The 22,444-nt window shown below is 42.8% G+C and overlaps 1 protein-coding gene across 2 annotated transcripts in view; it reads right to left on the bottom strand.

Annotated features, from left to right (window-relative positions):
* Positions 1 to 7,863: 7,863 nt before the first annotated feature.
* TMC3 (transmembrane channel like 3) overlaps positions 7,864 to 22,444 on the bottom strand; it is a 54,499-nt gene continuing 39,918 nt past the window's right edge. The window contains exons 19-22 of one of the 2 annotated variants that reach the window (XM_081550372.1): positions 21,144 to 21,186; positions 18,599 to 18,848; positions 11,862 to 12,234; positions 7,864 to 8,883 (exon numbers count right to left, since the gene is read on the bottom strand). In XM_081550372.1, the coding sequence (XP_081406498.1) occupies positions 8,677 to 8,883; positions 11,862 to 12,234; positions 18,599 to 18,848; positions 21,144 to 21,186 (873 nt within the window). In that variant the 3' untranslated portion in view covers positions 7,864 to 8,676. Of the gene's footprint in view, positions 8,884 to 10,882; positions 12,235 to 18,598; positions 18,849 to 21,143; positions 21,187 to 22,444 lie in introns of those variants that run through there. The other variant, XM_081550371.1, reaches the window with a different exon arrangement.

Raw genomic sequence — 22,444 nt, 5'->3', positions numbered from 1 at the left:
AAGACTTTCTTGGTGGTCCAGTGATAAGGACTTCGCCTTACAATGCAGAGTGTGCCAGTTTGATCCCTGTTCAGCGAATTAAAATCCCACGTCTTAGGTAAACAAAACCCAAAACATAAAGCAGAAACAATATTGTAACAGATTCAATGAAGACTTTTTAAAATGGTCCACATCAAATACATACATTATATCTATATCTATATCTATGTATATATATCTTTTTTAAAAGACCAGTAAGTTAACCATGGTTAAAAAATTAAGCACATCAAAATATCATAAAAAGTCAGACCACAGTCTGAGGGGAAATTAGCCTATTTTAACTAAAAGGAAGTTTTCTTAATGTACGAAGTGCTCTTGGAAATCACTAAATCATTTTCAAATAACCCAGCAGACAAAAAGGATGCATCAGATATGAACAGACACTACAGAAAAATAAGCATGGCTAACAGAGATACAAGAAGATGCAGAACCACCTCACTGTTCAGATCAATTCAGTCGCTCAGTGTGTCCAACTCTTTGCGACCCCATGAACCGCAGCACCCCAGGCCTCCCTGTCCATCACCAACTCCCAGAGTTTACCCAAACTCATGTCCATCGAGTAGATGATGCCCCCCAGCCATCTCATCCTCTGTCATCCCCTTCTCCTCCTGCCCCCAATCCTTCCCAGCATCAGGGTCTTTTCCAATGAGTCAAATCTTCGCATGAGGTGGCCAAAGTATTGGAGTTTCAGCTTCAACATCAGTCCTTCCAATGAACACCCAGGACTGATCTCCTTTAGGATGGACTGGTTGGATCTCCTTGCAGGCCAAGGGACTCTCAAGAGTATTCTCCAACACCACAGTTCAAAAGAATCAATTCTTTGGTACTCAGCTTTCTTCACAGTCCAACTCTCACATCCATACATCAGTTCAGTTCAGTTCAGTAGCTCAGTCGTGTCCAACTCTTTGCCACACCATGAATTGTAGCACGCCAGGCCTCTCTGTCCATCACCAACTCCCGGAGTCTACCCAAACCCATGTCCATCGAGTCAGTGATGCCATCCAACCATCTCATCCTCTGTCGTCCCTTTCTCCTCCCGCCCCCAATCCTACCCAGCATTAGGTTCTTTTCCAATGAGTCAACCCTTCGCATGAGGTGGCCAAAGTATTGGAGTTTCAGCTTCAACATCAGACCTTCCAATGCACACCCAGGACTGATCTCATTTAGGATGGATTGATTGGATCTCCTTGCAGTCCAAGGAACTCTCAAGAGTCTTCTCCAACACCACCGTTCAAAAACATCAATTCTTCGGTGCTCAGCTTTCTTCACCGTCCAACTCTCACATCCATACATGACCACTGGAAAAACCATAGCCTTGACTAGACAGACTTTTGTTGGCAAAGTAATGTCTCTGCTTTTAAATATGCTATCTAGGTTGGCCATAACTTTCCTTCCAAGGAGTAAGTGTCTTTTAATTTCATGGCTGCAGTCACCATCCAAAAAAATAAAGTCTGACACTGTTTCCACTGTTTCCCCATCTATTTCCCATGAAGTGATGGGACCAGATGCCATGATCTTAGTTTTCTGAATGTTGAGCTTTAAGCCAACTTTTTCACTCTCCTCTCTCACTTTCATCAAGAAGCTTTTTAGTTCTTCTTCACTTTCTGCCATAAGGGTAGTGTCATCTGCATGTGTGAGGTTATTGATATTTCTCCCAGCAATCTTGATTCCAGCTTGTGCTTCTTCAGCCCAGCGTTTCTCATGATGTACTCTGCGTATAAGTTAAATAATCAGGGTGACAATATACAGCCTTGACGTACTCCTTTTCCTATTTGGAACCAGTCTGTTGTTCCATGTCCAGTTCTGACTGTTGCTTCCTGACTTGCATACAGGTCAAAGCAGGGCAATGACTAATAGAGTTTTGCCAAGAAAAGGCACTGGTCATAGCAAACACCCTCTTCCAACAACACAAGAGAAGACTCTACACATGGACATTACCAGATGGTCAACATCAAAATCCGACTGATTATATTCTTTGCAGCCAAAGATGGAGAAGCTCTATACAGTCAGCAAAAACAAGACTGGGAGCTGACTGTGGCTCAGATCATGAACTCTTTACTGCTAAATTCAGACTTAAATTGAAGAAAGTAGGGAAAACCACTAGACCATTCAGGTATGACCTAAATCAAATCCCTTATGATTATACAGTGGAAGTGAGAAATAGATTTAAGAGACTAGATCTGTTAGAGTGCCTGATGAACTCTGGATGGAGGTTCATGATATTGTACAGGAGACAGGGATCAAGACCATCCCCATGGAAAAGAAATGCAAAAAAGCAAAATGGCTGTCTGAGGAGACCTTACAAATAGCTGGGAAAAGAAGAGAAGCAAAAAGCAAAGGAGAAAAGGAAAGATATTCCCATCTGAATGCAGAGTTCCAAAGAATAGCAAGGAGAGATAAGAAAGCCTTCTTCAGTGATCAATGCAAAGAAATAGAGGAAAACAACAGAATGGGAAAGACTAGAGATCGCTTCAAGAAAATTAGAGATACCAAGGGAACATTTCATGCAAACATGGGCTCGATTAAGGACAGAAATGGTATGGACATAACAGAAGCAGAAGATATTAAGAAGAGGTGGCAAGAACACACAGAACTGTACAAAAAACATCTTCACGACCCAGATAATCACGATGGTGTGATCACTCACCTAGAGCCAGACATCCTGGAATGTGAAGTCAAGTGGGCCTTAGAAAGCATCACTACGAACAAAGCTAGTGGAGGTGATGGAATTCCAGTTGAGCTATTTCAAATCCTGAAAGATGATGCTGTGAAAGTGCTGCACTCGATGTGCCAGCAAATTTGGAAAACTCAGCAGTGGCCACAGGACTGGAAAAGGTCAGTTTTCATTCCAATCCCAAAGAAAGGCAATGCCAAAGAATGCTCAAACTACTGCACAATTGCACTCATCTCCCAGGCTAGTAAAGTAATGCTCAAACTTCTCCAAGCCAGGCTTCAGCAATACGTGAACTGTGAATTCCAGATGTTCAAGCTGGTTTTAGAAAAGGCAGAGATCAAATTGCCAACATCTGCTGGATCATCGAACAAGCAAGAGAGTTCCAGAAAAACATCTATTTCTGCTTTATTGACTGTGCCAAAGCCTTTGACTGTGTGGATCACAATAAACTGTGGAAAATTCTTAAAGAGATGGGAATACCAGACCCTCACTGTTAAGGAGTTACAAATTAAAACAAGGGGCACTTTTTACACTTCTCTGAGAGACAACTCTGAAGAGGTTTGTTAATTCCCTATGTTGGTGAGCATATGGAAAAACAGTTGTGGGTGAGAGTGTCAATTTTTGTAACCTTCTGGGAATAAAATAATATATTAAAATTTTAATTTACTTGTTTTTTGACCCAGCAACTCCTGCACACAGGTATATAAAGTTGATTTTACCACTGGAAACAACCTATTATTTGTCAGTAGATTAAACAAACTTACAGGATATCCGTTTATTGGATTATTATGTAGCCATTCATATAATGTGGCCCAGATGAACAAAGGTGGGGCTGGAACAGACAGGAAATGCTCAATAGAGTCTAGACAACTAGAAGTATGAGTGAATATGAGTTGACTATTTTAATCAAGAGCAATTCACTCTCTAGGAAGGAAATAAAGTGGTATTTCAACCTTAACTCTAAAATAACTTAAAATTATTTAAATTCTTATCCCCACAAACTACCCCATGGGTGCATGCTTAGTCACTCAGTCATGTCTGACCCTGCGACCTCGTGAACTTGTAGCCTGCCAGGCTCCTCTGGCCACAGAATTTCCCAGGTAACAATACTGGAGTGGGTTGCCATTTATTCTTCCAGGGGATCTTCCTGACACAGGACAAATGTCTATATGTGTAGTAACAGGAAAAATGTCATATATATATATGTAAGTTGAAGGACAACAGCACTACAGATAAGAGTCAGGGCTCAAATCAGAGTGCCCTGGTTCAAATCCCAGTATCCCCATTTATGTGACTTCCGTACATAACTGACCATTCCAGAATTTTTCATCCTCATTTGGAAAAGTGAAAACAATAGTAATACTAACTCATTGGGTTGACATACGGGTTAAAGAATTTAATAAATGAAAAGCAATGAGAATGGTGCATGGCATACAGTAAGTAAATGTATATAGTATATATATGTATCATAGATCATGTATATATATCTTGAGTGAGAAAGAAATAACTCAAGTTGTGTTTGTATATGCTTATATTTCTATGCTTACATATATGTTATATATGTACTTTAGTTTGGAATATTCACTTCTAAAAAGGCGTAGAATAAACTGTTAAGAGGAGTGAGTAATGCCAAAAGACATTTTTTCACTTTATAGCATCATCTACTGTTTACTATATTAATTACTGACATGTAGGTTTGCTTAAATTTAAAAAGCATCCCACTGCTGGGCATACACACCGAGGAAACCAGAATTGAAAGAGACACGTGTACCCCAATGTTCATCGCAGCACTGTTTACAATAGCCAGGACATGGAAGCAACCTAGATGTCCATCAGCAGACGAATGGATAAGGAAGCTGTGGTACATATACACAATGGAATATTACTCAGCCATTAAAAAAATACATTTGAATCGGTTCTACTGAGATGGATGAAACTGGAGCCCATTATACAGAGTGAAGTAAGCCAGAAAGAAAAACAACAATACAGTATACTAATGCATATATATGGAATTTGAAAGATGGTAACGATAACCCTATATGCGGGACAGAATAAGAGACACAGATGCATAGAACAATTTTTGGACTCTGAGGGAGAAGGTGAGGGTGGGACGTTCTGGGAGAATAGCATTGAAACATGTATATTATCATATGTGAAACAGAACACCATTCCATGTTCGATGCATGAGACAAGGGCTCAGGGCCGGGGCAATGGGATGACCCAGAGGGATGGGATGGGGAGGGAGGTGGGGGGGGTCCAGGAGGGGGAACACATGTAAACCCATGGCTGATTCATGTCAATGTATGGCAAAAACTATTACAATATTGTAAAGTAATTAGCCCCCAGCTAATAAATTTATTAAAAAAAAATAAAAAGCATCATTAAAAAATTTAATGTAGAATAATTCTTAAAGTCGCAGCTTTGAACTCTCATAGTCTGGAGCTTATTAGAATTTTGTTTGGGGGTAAACACTGTGAAAACGAAGCTGAGGGAAAGTAAGTTTTGCTCTAGAAAGTGACTTTTGGACATCGAACATTTAAGAGATTTTTATACTTACAAAATGGAGCATGGCTTTAAAATTTTTCTAGCACTGTAAGACACTTTAATCTTTGCTGCCAGAAAATGCCAGTCCTGGGTATATGTGAAATATTCAGAGAGGCAAGCTGTTCATCCCCGAGGTCTTCACACACTGGCAGCAGGGGCCGGGTGAAGTAGGGCCAGCCGAGGGCAGGCTCTGGTCTGTTTTGCCTCCAGAGGCAAGGACAGGGCAGGATGAGCAGCTGGCAAGAGCCAGAGGGTGAGCGCCACCCGCCCACCAGAGCTGCTCAGCTGGCCTGTTTATCAGTCTGCTGGAGGCTCATTCAGAGTCAACAGGGCAGAAGGAATGACTGACATCTGTAGATCCCATTGATCAGACCCCACCCGGGAGGTTGTCAGGCCTCCAAGTCACTCAGTTGTCCAGGGCACACCTCACCCAAGTCCAAGATGAATATTAACTAAGTGCCTATGGGGCAGGGGGCCCAGAGATTCCTAACTCAAACCACCACCAGACAACCAAGGGGATGGGCCAACTGTCCAAGTGCTCTGATCCTAAAAGCTCCTGAATGGAGTATTTGCTTTCTGCGTAGACACTGATGAAGAATTGTATGCATGTTCATTTAGTCAGGCAGGTGCTAGGTGATCTACTGTGTCGGCATACAGGTACTTCTTTATTCACTGGCAAGCTACTGTCCCAACCACCTTACCTGTGTTGTGCCATTTAACCCTCACAGGTAGAGACAACTATCTCCAATTGCCTGCAGTCCATGGGGTCGCAAAAAGTCAGACATGACTGAGTGACTGAACAACATAGGTTAAGAAACTGAGGCTTGGCACTTCCCTGTGGTCCAGTGAATTCGCCTGCCAATGCAGGGAACATGGGTTTGATCCCTGATCAGGGAAGATCCCACACACTGCTGAGCAGCTAAGCCTGTGCACCACAACTATTTAGCCTGTGATCTAGAGTCCAGGAGCCGCAACTACTGAGCCCACGTGCCCTAGAGCCCACGCTCCACACCAAGAGAAGCCACTGAAATGAGAAGCCCACGCGTGACAACTAGAGAGAGGCCCGTGCATCAATGAAGACCCAGCACAGCCAAAAATAGAAATAAATAAAATTACTTTAAAAACAGAGTATCACACAGGTGAAGGTGACCAAGGCAACATAGCTAATAAGTGGCAGAACTACGGTACACACCACACCTGTTTATATTTCTGAAGGTCACATGTTGACTCATATGCTTTACTGATTCCCACTTCCCATAAGGATATGCAGTGTTTACTATGAAATGGGCAAAGGTTAAAACTTATGTACAATAACATGCTGCTGCTGCTGCTAAGTTGCTTCAGTCATGTCCGACTCTGTGCGACCCCATGGACTGTAGCCTACCAGGCTCCTCCGTCCATGGGATTTTTCCAGGCAAGAGTACTGGAGTGGGGTGCCATTGCCTTCTCCGGTACAATAACATACAAACCCTTAAAAGGAGGAAAAACACGCAAGCACACAACTACAGAGTATCAGGAAAACAGGAATGCTACCACAGATTAGGGAAGTTAGTCTTTTAGAGGTGTGTAGAAAAATTTTATTTGAATTTCATGGCATTCATGAATTCAGAAATGTAAGAAGTGACCAAGATGGACTTCTTGGTGGCCCAGTGGTTAAGATTCTGTGCTCCCAAATCATGGGGCATGGGTTCGACCCCTGGTTAGGGAACTAAGGTCCTGCGTGCCTCACAATGCAGTGAAAAAAAAAAGGCAGTGGGGGTGGGGAGAGAGTGACCAAGAGAATCATCCTTAAGTCGCTAACATTTTTACAGCAAAGTGATTCAGATTCTTTTCCATTATAGGTTATTACAAGATATTGACTGTGGTTCCTGTGCTATACAGCAGGTCCTTGTTGTTTATCTGTTTTATATATGGTAATGTGTGGGCGCTTAGTCTCTCAGTCGTGTCCGACTCTTTGCAACCCCATGGACTGTAGCCCATTGGGCTCCTCTCCAGGCAATACTGCAGTGGTTTGCCATGCCCTCCTCCAGGGGATCTTCCTGACCCAGGGATGGAACTCCCATCTGTTTGCGTTTCCTGCATTGCAGGTGGATTCTTTACCCACTGAGCCAGCTGGGAAGCTCCAAAATGTATACACTACTACATGTAAAATAGACAATCAAAAAGAATTTACTGGAACAGGAACTGTACTCAGTATCTTGTAGTATAGCACAAAAACTATACTTAGTATCTTGTAGTAACCTCTAATGGAAGAGAATCTTAAAGAGAATATATATTTATACATGTAATTATTATTATATATTATTATATTTGTGTATATATATGTATATATTTGTGTATGTGACTGAATCACTTTGCTGTGCACCTGAAACTAACACATTATAAATCAACTGTATTTCAATAAAAATCTTCTTAAAAATAATTTTTAAAAAGTGTCAGTATCCACTTCTAACTCAACATGGGCACATGTGCAGTAGAAACTGTATAAAATATGTTTAGTGTAACATTATTTTTAGCTGCAAAGAGGTGGGAATGACTTCAATGTCCATCAGTAAGAAATGGATAAATATCATGTAGTTTATTCATGATGAAACACTACATAGCAGTTACAATAAGTGAGCTTGATCTGTTTATTTCTTCAACGGACATTAAAAAGCTAAGTATGTACAATACATGCAGTATTATAGTACTTACTTAAGACATACTTACATATTGTTTATGGATGTTTATAGATATATATTTACATGCATACAACATATATAACTGTAAACAAGTGGTGAATGGACACATGCTGAACTCTTAGTAGCATGAGGGGAATGCAACCAAGTATGGGGATTAGAGTAAATTTTGGTATCTGTAATATTTTAATAACAAAATGACTAGATGGAAATAAAATGTCAACAATTGTTGACATAATAGAAGTATGAGTGCTTGTCACACTAATCTCTGTACTATTCTGCATCTTTTAAATTGCTCTAAATTAAAGTCGTACCCGATACTAAGTGCTGGACTGCATGTGAGGTGTGTTGCTCACTGAAAGCTGATGAACACATCTGCAACCCTGGATAAATATTGGCTAAACTCATGTTTTCTTAGGAATGCTGCAAGGCCTGCCAGATGGAATGCTCCCCCACCCTCACACAGACACACGTACTGCTGCCTGGGGCAGAGTTAGGCTTTTTCAGTGTCCCAGGGAGCTCTAGGCTACGGCCCCAAGACCAAGCATGTGAACTAGAGTACCCGCATGGAAGAATTCCTGCAGGCACCTGTATCACAAAGGGATGTTCCCATGATAGGGTAAGCTTTTCATCTGGAACACGCCACAACCTCCTGGGTCTGTCATGGTTGGGAGGGCATTTTGTTGTTGTTGAATCATTCAGTCGTGTCTGCCTCTTTGCAACCCCATGGACTGCTGCACATCAAGCTTCCATGTCCTTCACCATCTCCCGGAGCTTGCTCAAACTCATGTTCATTGAGTTGGTGATGCCATCCAACCATCTTATCCTCTGTCCTCCCCTTCTCTTCCTGCCCTCAGTCTTTTCCACCATCAAGGTCTTTTCCAACGAGTCGGCTTTTCGCATCAGGTAGCCAAAGTATTGGAGGGCATGATGTGAAGTAATTAAGCACTGTCAAGAAATGTGAAAATACTGCACATTTTTTCATGGTTTTTGTGAGGAGTGCTAACCTGGGTCTACATTTTATTTTTAAAAGTTTTATTTATTTATTTTTGGCTGTGCTCAGTCTTCCTTGCTGCACAGGCTTTTCTCTAGTTGTGGTGCTCTCCAGTTGCAGTACTCAGGCTTCTCATTGCAGTGGCTTCTCTTCCTGCTGTGGTTCCTGCATTAGTAGGTGGGTCCTTTACCACTGAGTCACCAGGGAAGACCTCTGTCTACTTTTAAAATGGCATTATTTATACAAGATTTTTCTCTGAGGTTAGAATTAGCTGTAGAACTTGGAAGATAATCTTGTTACCATGTCATTTATGATTCATTCATTACTCCAGTCCAGTCATTTATTCATCCATCCATTTACACTCAATAAATGTTTCATGAAATACCTAGGATAGGCAGCCTTCTGAGATGCCCCCAGGATTCCTGCCCCTGTTGTACATTTCCTGAAAATCTGTTGAGTGTGTTGGCACTTGTGAATCTGATAAGATTTCACTCTCATGATGAGGTTCTATTATATGGTAAAGGTGAATTTATTTAGATATAATTAAGATCTCTGACTAATTAACTTTGAATGAATCAAAAGGACATTATTCTGAATTGGCCTGACCTAATCAGATGAGTCCTTTAAAAGACACTCCACGTCTTGCTGAGAGAGATTCAAATGTGGGAAGGCCTTCTCTTGCTGGCCTTGAAGATACAAACAGCCACACTATGGAGAGGATCATGTGGTAGGGAAATGCAGGCCGCCTCTGGGAGCAGAACACCTCAGTCCTACAACCCCAAGGAAGTGAATGCTGCCAACAGCCACACAACATTGGAAGGTGACCCCCTAGCCCCAGATGAGATGCAGGCTCTTGGATGACACTTTGCTTGAGACCCTAGCTGAGCATCCAGGTAAACCATGGAAACTGAGATGATAAATGAGTGCTGTTTCAAGTTACTAAGTTTGTTATGTAGTGAGAGGGAGAAAACAAGTACAAAATCTGTTATATATTAGTTACCAGGGCTGCAGAAATGAATAAACACCATTCCTCTCCCAAAGGAACTCAACAGTCTGATGGGGGAGACAGAAAACTTAAAAGATAAATTTAAAGTGAAAGAGTTATCATGGAAATAAGACAGGAGTGCAAGTGGGAATAGCTCTGTTCTTTCCTTGGGGCTCATTGGCTGGGTACCATCAACCTGGAATTTTCTGTGTCTGTGAATTCCTCCTCCACCTACTACATGGAGAAAGCCTGTTGGCAGTAAGAGAAAACAAGGTCAACAAACAGAAGTAGAGTTGAAAGGTGAAAAGACAAAATCCAGAAGATGTTTGATAGTCAGGTCCAGCTGAGCCTGAAGCTAGCTTGATTCTCATCCCTCCCAGTTAAAGGAACCAATAAACCTTGGGGATTTTGTTACCTCCAACCCAAGTGTCCTGACTAATTAATACAGATATATGTGTGTGCTTAGTCACTCAGTTATGTCTGACTCTTTGTGACCCCATGGACTGTAGCCCACCAGGCTCCTCTGTCCATGGGATTTTTCAGGCAAGAATACTGGAGGGGGTTGCCATTTCCTTCTCCAAGGGATCTTGCCAGACCCAGGGATCCAACCTGTGTCTCCAGCATTGCAGGCCGATTCTTTACCCACTGAGCCATGGGGGAAGCCCTAATACAGATACAGTTAGGTAAACAGTATGGTACATTCTTCAGTTCAGTTCAGTTCAGTCGCTCAGCCATGTTGGACTCTTTGTGACCCCATGGACTGCAGCACGCCAGGCCTCCCTGTCCATCACCAACTCCTGGAGTTGACTCAAACTCATGTCCATTCAGTCGGTGATGCCATCCAACCATCTCATCCTCTGTCGTCCCCTTCTCCTCCCACCTTCAATCTTTCCCAGCATCAGGGTCTTTTCAAATAGTCAGCTCTTCGCATCAGGTGGCCAAAGTATTGGAGTTTCAGCTTCAACATCTTACATTCTTAATAAATTTTAATTACTCTGGTCACTATCAAACTGATTATTAATATGAAGTAATTAAGCACTACGAAATCTTTAAGGACAGCCAACTCATTTTGAGGTGCTTATCAGGGAGGACTAGTTATGTGTGCTGCAAGAGAACATTATAACACAAACAGGTCACTCCTAAGATTCAGGACAAGGGTAGACACGTCAGGTGAGGGTTTTGCAATTAGATGAGCTGCCTGGCTTGCTTATGATTTGGAGGTCAAAGATTGAGGTTTTTTGAAACAATCTCCTGAAGTGTCTGGACCCAGAGACCCCCGGACACAGCCCACTTGTGTTTGGTTGCTGTAGATTAGGGAGTCGTGGCCCTGTGGGTCTCTGGGCCACAACCAGCAGACGACATGCCTGGATATGCCCCACTGATCACATCTGCTGGGTGTGTTTGTCTGTCTTCCCAGAAAGGGAGGGACCATGCATCGTCAACCACACCACACTCCACCAGTAGGAGTGATTTCTAGGAACAGGATGCCAGAAGAAAGCCCTAGACGTTTGAACAAATCAGGTCATTCAGACCTGCAGTCAACTCCTGCCTTGATATGGCCTTCCTCCGGCCAAACTGGCCCTCAGACCTCAGGAACTTGGGCTGGCTGTGGGTGACCTGGAAGTACTGGTTGGCGCCACTGTTCTGCTGGTCCCTGCTGGAGGCCTCTGACATGAAGTCAGATTCTGTGACGGATGGCTCAAACTTGGCCTTAACCCTGGGCTTCAGAGGGTGCTGGGGGTATTGGAAATTCTGGGAGTGTGCTTTTTTGTGCATGTACATCGGCCTGTCAAGTTGACCCCCAAAGCCATCATTCCAAGATGTGTAATGTGTTGGTCTCTGGAGCTCAGGAGTCAGGGCCTGACTTTCTGAACTTTCACCAACATAAAAATGATGCACCCCGTGGAGGTCGGTCAAGGAGCGCGGGTGGAAGGCCCGTCTGCTCACCTGTCTCCTGGGAACCTCCTCCTCTTCTTCACTGAGCTGTGGAGAGGCCAGGGGTGCACACCGTCTCATATTCCTGGGATACATATCCGCAATGTCCCCGAAGGTGTCTATCTTGAAATGTCTTTCTGGCCAGAAAGTTGAATGTTTCTTTTGCTGAGAGTCACGTTCATTAATGAGATAGTATCTGGGTGCGTGGGACCGAGGACTATGTGGCACCAAGGCTGAGACCCCTGACCCATGGTTGATTGGCTGAAGATCTTTTCGGAAAAGAGGTTCTGAGTGAACGTCTTCAATGTGCTTTGTAAACATCCCAGGTGTGCAGGATCTGCTCCTGTGAAGGTCACTTGTGCTCATACATGGGCCACATGGATACCTGAAAGACAGAGGTAGTTAAGATACCTGTGGCTTTGGTGTTCTCAGAGCCCCAAGCCATCAAAGCGTTGCAGGACAGGTGGCCGCTGCCTCTACATTTTCACCAAAACCTGCTCTGAAGTATCAATGAGTGTCCAGTGGGGACCTCCCTGGTGGTCCAGTGGTTAAGACTCCACGTTTCCACTTAAGGGGGTGCGGGTTCCATCACTGGTTGAGGAGCTGAGATCCCACATGCCATGAGGCCAAAACACCAAAAGGTAAAACAGAAGCAATATTGTAACAAATCAAACCCCACACGTCAGGGCCCCTCCCCACAGGGGAGAGGAGAGTGCCCAACTCCTGCAGGACATTCAGGAAACTCATCTGCACAGGGAGCTGACCACACCGCACACCGGCTTGTTCAGGGGACTTACTATCCTATCCTAGACTTCCCAGTCGTAACCTCAAGGATAGCATTTGGAAATCATAGTGTCTTTGTCCTCCAATATGAAGGTAAACCAGGGTCAGGTCCCTTTGAATGCAGCAGCTCAATAACAGAAGCTACAAGATAGACTGATGTGAGGCAACAGCAATAAGAGCAGGCTTCAGGAAAAAGAACCAAGGACCACTATTAATAGGTGCACAAAAGTCTCAGAACCCCTATTCCAAATGCCACCTTTAATAACATTATAATAAAAAACATCTAGGAAAAATTTTTAAGAAATGTGTAGAACCCTGTATTAGTAATTGCCTGTGTAGTGTTAGTCACTCAGCAGTGTCTGATTCTTGCAATCCCATGGACTGTAGCCTGCCAAGCTCCTCTGTCCACGGGAGGACAGGTAAGAATACTGGAGTGGGTTGCCATGCCCTCTACCAGGGGATCTTCCCAACCCAGGGATTGAACCTGTGTCTCTTGCGTCTCTTATGTCTCCTGCATTGGCAGGCGGGTCTTTATCACTTTCGCCACCTGGGAGCCCCAGTAGTCTGCAGGGCACCATAAAAGAAAAGCACACACTGGATGCCTTAAACAGCAGAAATTTATTTTTTCACAGCTCTAGCAGCTAGACGTCCAAAATCAAGGTGTTCTTAGGGTTGTTTTTGATCAGACTTCTTTTACTGGCTTGTTGACAGTCCTCTCCTAACATTGTAGTTCTTGTTTAGTTGCTAAGCCGTATCCTACTCTTTTGCAACCCCATGGACAGGACCGTAGCCCGCCAGGCTCCTCTGTCTCCATCCTCACATGACCTCTTCTCTGTGTACACACAGAAGGAGAGAGAGTTCTGGATGACTTTTCCACTTCTTATAAGGATGCTTCCTATTGGATTAAGCCACCCCGCCCCTGGTTTGGCCCCTTTTAACCTCTAACCTCCTTATAGAGCCCATCTCCAAATACAGTAACACTGGTGGTTAGGAGTTCAGTATATAAATTTTGAGGGGATACAGTCTGGTCCATAACATTCTGGCTTTTGGCCCCCCAAATTCATGTCCTTCTCATGTGAAGAATACACTCACCCCATTCAACATCTCCAGAATTCTTTAGGCCTAGGGGCTTCCCCAGTAACTCAGAGGTAAAGAATCCACCTGCAATGCAGGAGACACAGGAGACGCAGGTTGGATCCTTGGGTTGGGAAGCTTCCCTGGAGGAATAAATGGAAACCCACTAGAGTTTTCTTGCCTGGGAAATCCCATGGACAGAGGAGCCTGGTGCACTACAGTCCATGGGATCACAAAGAGTCAGACATGACTGAGTGACTAAACCACAAGGACAACATAGTGTGTCTAGGAATTGTGGAGTGCATGCTGTGGACATTGCCCCTGATCATCTCTGCCATGTAGCTGTCCAGCTTCTTGGACAGTTCCTCCCCATAATGTATGAACAAAGATTGTCACCTTCAGTTGCACTGCCACAAGTTAAGGAACTACCAGAAGCCAGGACAGGCTTGGAACAGATCCTTCTCTAGAGCCTTCAGTGGGAACAGGGCCCTGCAAACAACTTAGGTTCAGACTTCCAGTCTACATAACCAAGAGACAATACATTTCTGTTGTTGCACTAAAAAAAAAAAAAAAAAAAGAATGTCACCTGCCATTTCTTTAAACCAAGAATGTAAAGCCATCAGGCACGGCAGCTACCCAAAACAGTGCACCCTGAGGGAATTTCAGAATGGAGACAAACAAGATACTGGCCCTAGGTAGTTGAGATTCAAATCAAATGAATTATTTCAATGAGCCCAGACTCTTGCATCTTTCCATAGAAGGACAGGGAGCTCAGCTTGGTGCTCTGTGATGACCTAGAAAAGTGGGATGGGGGTATGGAGGGAGGCTCAAGAGGGAGGGGATATATGTATACATATGGCTGGATCTTGTTGTGCAGCAGAAACAAACACAACATTGAAAAGCAATTATACTCCAATAAAAAAAATTTTTTAAAGCACTAAAATCATTAAGTTGAGGTGTCTGTATTTTGCAACTAGCAGTTATCCTTTGATGTTCCACTACATGGTTTTTTCCAGCAAAATTTCCTGTGTATCCTGACTTCTCCCTTACCTCTTTGGAACAGTCCCTCAGAACTATCTGAGATGCCATGTCCTAGGCTATAGTCCTCACTGTGTGTGTGTGTGTGTGTGTGTGTGTGTGTGTGTGTGTGTTAGTCACTCAGTCATGTCTGACTCTGTGACCCCGTGGACTGTAGTCCACCAGGCTCCTCTGCCCATGAAATTCTCTAGGCAAGAATACTGGAATGGATTGCCATTCCCTTCTCCAGGGGATTTTCCTGACCCAGGGATTGAGCCTGGGTCTCCTGCATTGCAAGTGGATTCTTTACCATCTGAGCTACCAAGGAAGCCCAGTCCTCAGTAAGTCTGCTGAATAAAACATAATTCTCAAACTTTAGGTTTCGTGTTGTTTTTTTTTTTCAACCGACACCTCTCCAGGACTATTGGAATCCCTCCTCCTTGCCAGAACCCAATATATACACAAAGACAATTCCTGTTAACTTACTGTCTTTAAAATAAGACAATCCCCCCTGCCAAATAACCCTCCTATATTTTATCTTTATTGTTTTCACTATGTTACATTCTGATCAAATATAATTCTCCATATAAGTTAGGGCCAGCAAGTCCTTTTAGATATCCAATCTCCATGAAAAGACTGCAGAGTTCTGCTTTCTTATGTATAGGTACAATTGAAATAATTGACCCATATAATGCAGAAATGGTCTTGCCAATAACTTAGCCAGCCTAAAACTAAAATATAAAAGATCTTGCCAATAATATAGTCAGTCTGGAGTGAAAACAAACAAACAAAAAAAGATAAAAAATTTAAACAACAAGGACCTACTATATAGTACAGGGAACAATAGTCAGTATCTTGTAATAACCTATCATGAAAAAGAATCTGCAAAAGAATGAGGTGAAAAGAAAGTGAAAGTCACTTGTCTGACTCTTTGTGACCCCACGGACTGTAGCTTACCAGACTCCTCTGTCCATGGGATTCTCTAGGCAAGAATACTGGACTGGTTAGCCACTCGCTTCTCCAGGGGATCTTCCTGACCCAAGTATTGAACCCGAGTCTGCTGCATTGCAGGCAGATTCTCTGCCCTCTGAGTCACCAGGGAAGTTATATGTGTATATCTATGTTTATGTAACTGAATCACTGTGCTGTACACCTGAAACTAATGTGACTTTGTAAATCAACTATACTTATAATAATAATAATAAACAGACAATGTTCTAATTCCAAAGAGACTCAAAGGCCTTAGTGGTTCAGCATCACACTTCTGCCAGCCTCATCTCCTGCCTCCCTCCCAGGCTCTCTTTGTGTGTGTGTGTTCAGTTGCTTAGTCGTGTCTGACTCTTTGTGACCCCATAGACTCCTCTCTCTGGCTCCTCTGTCCATGGGATTCTCCAGGCAAGAATACTGGAGTGGGTTGCCATTTCTGTCTCCAGGGGATCTTCCCCACCCAGGGATCGAACCCATGTCTCCTGCATTGCTGGTGGATTCTTTACTCCTGAGCCACCAGGGAAACCCCTCCAGGCTCTCTTTTCTATGGTCATTTTCCAAAGATGCTTCACTTCCTTATAACATCATACCTTTGTTCATGCTTATTCGCTGCCATGGTACATTCTTTTTTTGTTTTTTATTTTCAATTTTTTTGTTTTTTCTTTATAACAATCTCTCTATATCCCTAACCAAAAATATAATAAATGGAGATTGGTTAAATAAATCATAGTGTGTCTGTACAGTGGAATAGTAATAGACTTTTTCAATTACTAGTGTAGTAATATATACCTCATCTTTATTGAGGTATAATTGACATATAAAAATTATATATGTTTCAAGTACACAACTTGATTTAATATATGTATATATTGTGAAATAATTACCACACTCAAGCTAATGAACACATTCATCACCTCACATAGTAACCACTCTTTTTACACAAATACCATTGTCTTCTCTTTTTTTACTCTACTGCAGTGTCTCCTTTTTTTTTTTTTAACTTTTTATTTTGTATTGGAGTATAGCAGATTAACAAGGTTGTGATAGTTTCAGGTGCACAGCAAAGGGATTTAGCTTTTATATATACATGTATCCACTCTCCTCCAAACTCCTCTCCCATCCAGGCTGCCATATAACATTGAGCAGAGTTCCCTGTGCTGTACAGTAGGTCCTTGTTGGTTATCCATTTTCAGTATAACAGTGTGTACATGTCCATCTCAAAGTTCCTAACAATCCCTTCCCCTCATTCTTTCCCCTCAACCCCCTGGCAACCATAAGTTTGTTCTCTAAGTCTATGAGTCTCTTTCTGGTTTGTAAGTCCATTTGCATCATTTCTTTTTAGATTCCACATATAAAGTATGTCATACGGTATTTCTCCCTCTCTGTCTGACTTACTTCACTCAGTATGTCAATCTCTTGGTCCATCCATGTTGCTGCAAATGGCATTATTTCATTCTTTTCAATGCCATTGTCTCCTTTTAATGGAGGGATTTAATTGATTAAGAACTGCAAACTTTTTTTTTTTAACTGGTATAGGTCTTAGGTAATACTGTCTATAACTAACCAAGAATGCTCAGGAACATATTCTAGTTTATTTCTTAACAAATAAAAAGAATTGTACATTGTCACCAGGTGCGGTTTGTCCCAGAAATACAAGAATTGTTCTTTTTAAGTTAATTTAAAAAGTGGCTTTTCATCAATACTAGTTTATGGGATTTTCCTTGTGGTCCAGTGGTAAGACTCTGTGTTCCCGATGCAGGGGACATGGGTTTTATCTCCGTTCAGGAAAATAGATCCCACATGCTGCAACTAAGACCTGGTGCAGCCAAATAAATAAATATAAGTTTAAAAAAAAAAAACAGTTTATTACTCAATACTATGGTACATTCTTGGCTTTTCTCCATTAGTGAGCTCTTGCTTAGTCTTTAAGGCCGAAGTCCAATATTATTTCTCCTATGAAATATTTATGCATTCTCCATGTAGACTTACCCCGTCCTCTGAAAGTATATGTTTATCACAGAAGCGTAGCATTTATCATATTATATAAAAATTACCTATATCACTCTATCACTATACTGTCAACTCCTTGAGGCAGAAACTATGTCTGATCATCTCTGCAGCTATAGTAACCACAGAGACTAGGATAGAGTTGATTCTCAATAAAAGCTTTTTGAATTAGACATTAGAGAATTCTCTACAATAAATTTGTTTTGGGAATTCATGAGTTAGAGTGTTGTTGCCATTGATAAGCAAACAACTGACACACTGATTAAAATTAATCCCTCTGGGATTTCCCCGGTGGTCCAGTGGTTAAAATTTCACCTCCCAATGCAGGGGGTGCAGATTCGATCCCTGGTTGGGGAACTAAGATCCCACATGCCTCCTGGCCAAAGAACCAAAACATGAAAGAGAAGCAATATTTGTAACAAATTCAATAAAAGACTTTAAATATGGTCCATATTTTTAAAAATCTTAGAAAAATACTGATCTAAAAGGATAAAATAAAATTAATCCTGCTCTTCATTAAAGTAAGTCCCCAATAGAAAAAAAAAATTTTTTAAGGCATTTTCTTTTCATAGGCTATAGAAATAAATACCCTATGCTGGCAGGAAGGTTTGGTTATAGGTTATATGGCAGAAGGCTGAGAAGGAAGAATTCATCCTGCTTGATAAACTTTATCCTTTCATTTCTTAGTAGCAGCTGTCACAGGAAGAAGTGGCCTTGTGGCCCTCAGCAGAAATGGAATGTAATGGCTCTCACTTCCTTGGAAACTGTTAGGGCCTTTGAAGTCTTAATGGCTTTTTATGCTGCTTTTTATGGCCCTTAGGCCATCACTGGGAGGGTATCACCAAGGAGGCAGATTTTCTGCCGAGCTGCAGATGACTCACCTGGTAGAATAGTGCCTAGACCTGGAGAAGCCAGGAAGAGGGGAGCTGGGGCTGCCGGGCCCTGGCTGGGGGCTCGGGGTCGTGCGCTGGGCAACGGTCTCCACCCTACTACTTCTGCTGCTTGATGAGTCAAAATTGACCACAGTGCCGTTGTTCTGGGGTGTCACCGAGTGAGCCGAGGACAACTGGCTGCCGAGATCACTGTCCTTGGGAAACCTCTTGGTGGTTTCATCCTGGGTTTGGATGCGGGCTGCAGGAAGAGGGAGGGCAAGGGAAAGACATACTCAGGTTGGTGTCACTGCCAGTATCCTGACTTCCTGCAGGTGGATCTAGAGTTGTGTGCACTTGCAGATACTCCTAGCCAGATGGGTGACACTTTATCATTCAAATCATTTCTTTATGAGAGTTGGAGTTGGAAGGAAGTGTTGTTGTTTAGTCCCTCAGTCATGTCTGACTCTTTGAGACCCCATGGACTGTAGCCCGCCAGGCTCCTCTGTTCATGGGATTTCCCAGACAAAAATACAGGAGTGTGTTGCCATTTCCTCCTCCAGGGGATCTTCCCGACCCAGGGTCTGAACCATGTCTCCTGCATTGGCAGGTGGATTCTTTACCACTGAGCCACCTAGGAAGCCAGAAAGGAATGTAGGAGGAATCAAATGAACCCCAGGCCTTTTTAGCTGCACCATCTAATGGCCCCATTAGCTCTGGGGCTCTGGTTGTTTATTTATATAATGGATACAATGGAGCTTGGATGATAATTATGATGTTTTAGAAACAATTCAGAGAACATTGTGAAAAACAAATGTGGTCTTGGGCTGGAAAACGGACATTAGAGGACGATATTGCTATTCTGAGAAAATTTATAGAAATCCTAGTTTTTGAAGGCAACTGGAACTAAGCTGAATTATGCTCCATTGGCAAGTAATACTTGACAATGACAGTGGAATTTGGCCACCTGATGCAAAGAGCCGACTCATTAGAAAAGCCCTGATGTCGGGAAAGATTGAGGGCAAGAGGAGAAGGAGGTGGCAGAGGATTAGATGGTTACATAGCATCACCGACTCAATGGATATGAATCTAAGCAACCTCCAGACAATAGTGAAGGACAGGGGAGCCTGGTAGGTTGCAGTCCACGGAGTTGCAGAGTGGGACACGACTTAGTGACTAAACAACAATGAAATAGTGGAATTTTGTAACATAAGCTACAGTGTCTTCCCACAGCAGTTTTTATGTGTAGGCTTGCTCTCTGAGAAAGTGGTTGGAGTGAACACAACCCTGAGGCCTCAAGACTCGTACTCAGGCATTTTCCTGGAAGGAAACACATCCCTCCCAATTAGTTCTGGATTAAAGCAGGTGAAATGGGACTTCCCTGGTGGTCCAGTGGCTAAGACTCTGAGTTTTCAGTGCAGGGGACCCAGGTTCCATACCTGGTCAGGGAACTAAGAGCTTGCAGGCCACAACTAAAAATCCCATGTGCCGAAACTAAGACCTGGGGCAGCCAAATAAAGAAATAAATAAATATCAAAGAACCAGAGTTAAAAAAAAAAAAAAAAAAAGGAAAAGCACACAAAAGACCTGGCCAACAGAGCCTTTTGGGTCATCTTATTCATTTTCTGCAAGAGAACATAAGCCACGCAATTTTGCCATTGTCTGGTGATCCTTTTGGCTCATACTATGACCTGTCAGTGGCTCCAAGTGGCAGATGTGTTTCCTCTGAGCTGTACCTGTCCACTTTCACCTCCCTTCAGCCCACGATCCTTCTTATATTTTCATTCTTTCTACAGGGATGTTCTTTCCTTCTCCCTGGTTAAGCCTAGATGGGAACAAGTGTGTCCAGGAACCGCTGGGCAAGACAGGAAGAGGTGAGCCCACTGGGCTTGGATTCCTTACTGGGAAATCTGTTTTCATGGCTGGACTTGCCCACCTGACATTGCTCTGCAGGTAGGGGATGCAGAGGCCCCCACAGGGTCGTGGGGGACATGACCCAAGGGGCAGAGACAGGGGATGGTATCTTGCAAGGAAGAAATGAGCCACTGAGAGGAAGTACACAGATGTGAACAAGGCCAAGGCATTCTTACGGGCTTCCTCCAGAATTTTGTGGTGCTATTTTTTGCCTATTTCAATATTTCCTTCTGATTTCAGACATGTTTTGGGATTATTCACAGGCCTAGGTCTGATGTAAAAATTATAGATACAGACCAACATTTATATATTGACATTATTTTTAAAGAAGGCTTTTAGGTTATAGTTTTTGTTTCATTTTTATTTTATTTATTTTTGACCATACCTTGAGGTATGTGGGATTAGTTCCCCAACCAGGGATTGAACTTACACCCCCTGCATTGAGAGCACAGAATCTTAACCACCGGACCACCAGGTATTTGCCTATCCCTAGATTTTTATTGGGTCTAATTAATTGTGAAAACTGAACTAGTGTAGGAAGTTTTTTTGTTGTTGTTGTTTTTGTTAGTGTTGAACCTTAAACTGCTGTTTTTTTTAAAAATGCCCACCAACCAAGACACTAGGAACTCTTGTTTGTACTTACCTTCTACCATTTGGGCAACCTTTTTCCTATCTTCAGATCTTGCCTAAAATATAAATGATAATCAAACATTTGTTTTGGATTTAGCAGGAAGGAGTAACAAATACTATTCTTACGGGGACTGGGGAAGGTGCTCGTAGTTGGGCCATCATTGCTGGTAGTTGGGCCACGGCCAAGCTACTACCATCACCTGAGGACAGCATCTGCTGACCCTAAGCCTGTGACTTGAATGAATACATGCTGACATCTGAAAGCTGAACTTTAATCCCCGGCAAGTTTCACTTTTAGGGGCAGCTCTTTGATAGATTTTGTTGAGATTCTGCTAAGATTGGTTTGCCTGAGACACAAAAGAGAAATATGGATCTACCACATGGGAGATGCTTGTTTTCATAAAAATGCACTTTACAACTCTGGCTGCATCTCTATCTCTCTTTCCTTTCTTTTTTTCTCTCTCTCTTTTTCTTTTTTTATTTAGTGGCCAAGCCATGCCACCTGCAGGATCTTAGTTCCCTGATCAGGGATTGAACCCATGCCCCCTGCAGTGGAAACCCAGTCTTAACCATGTGACTGCCAGGGAAGTCCCCAGATGCATTTTTTATTTGACTTGTTATGAAATGAGTTACTGTTTCTTTACATTAACTGATATTTGTGAAAGTTTTTTTAAAAAAAGAAAGGTGGGAGTTTTTCACATGGGGATCTGGGGCTGGGGTGAAGGAAGTGAGATCTCCAGGGGCCAAATTTTAGGAGGAGTTCACTCTTGGGGCTGTGAGAGCACAGGGTCAATGTGACCTTCAGAGTCTGTGCCTCTAAATTGGGCACCCTGGTGCCTTGGTTGCCTCTTCCTAGTCCCGGGCCTAGGGGAACACCAGGGATGCGAGCAGAGGAGGAGAAATTGTGGAAAGATTGGTGAGTATTGGTTTTCTCTGACTGTTCTGAGATCTGTGGTTTGAGCCCCAAACAGGAGAGAAGGTACAGTAAGTCCCCTACACATGAAACTTCAAGTTACATACTTTCAAAGATGTGAACACGCATCCCATCAATGTCTGGCCTGAGTGACACCTCAGCTTACCTTCCGTCTCCTATTGCTGACGACCCTTCAGCTCTACCATCTCCCACCTCCACTCCCTCCTCCAGTCAATAATTCTTCTTGCCTGTTCACTCGATGTGAGCCCCTGTGTGCCAGCTGTTGTACTGTGCTACTGTACTTTTCAGGGTACTGTACTATAGGATTAAAAATGTTTCTTTATTTTGTATGTCTGTTTGTTCTGTACTTTTTATGTGAAAAGCATGATAAACCTATGACA

Source organism: Giraffa tippelskirchi, chromosome 12 (genome assembly GCF_054371585.1).
Source record: "Giraffa tippelskirchi isolate mGirTip1 chromosome 12, T2T-mGirTip1v1.2.pri, whole genome shotgun sequence".
NCBI classification, from domain to species: domain Eukaryota; kingdom Metazoa; phylum Chordata; class Mammalia; order Artiodactyla; family Giraffidae; genus Giraffa; species Giraffa tippelskirchi.
Note: the sequence above shows the minus strand (reverse complement) of the source record. Positions and strands in the feature narration are given on the sequence as shown.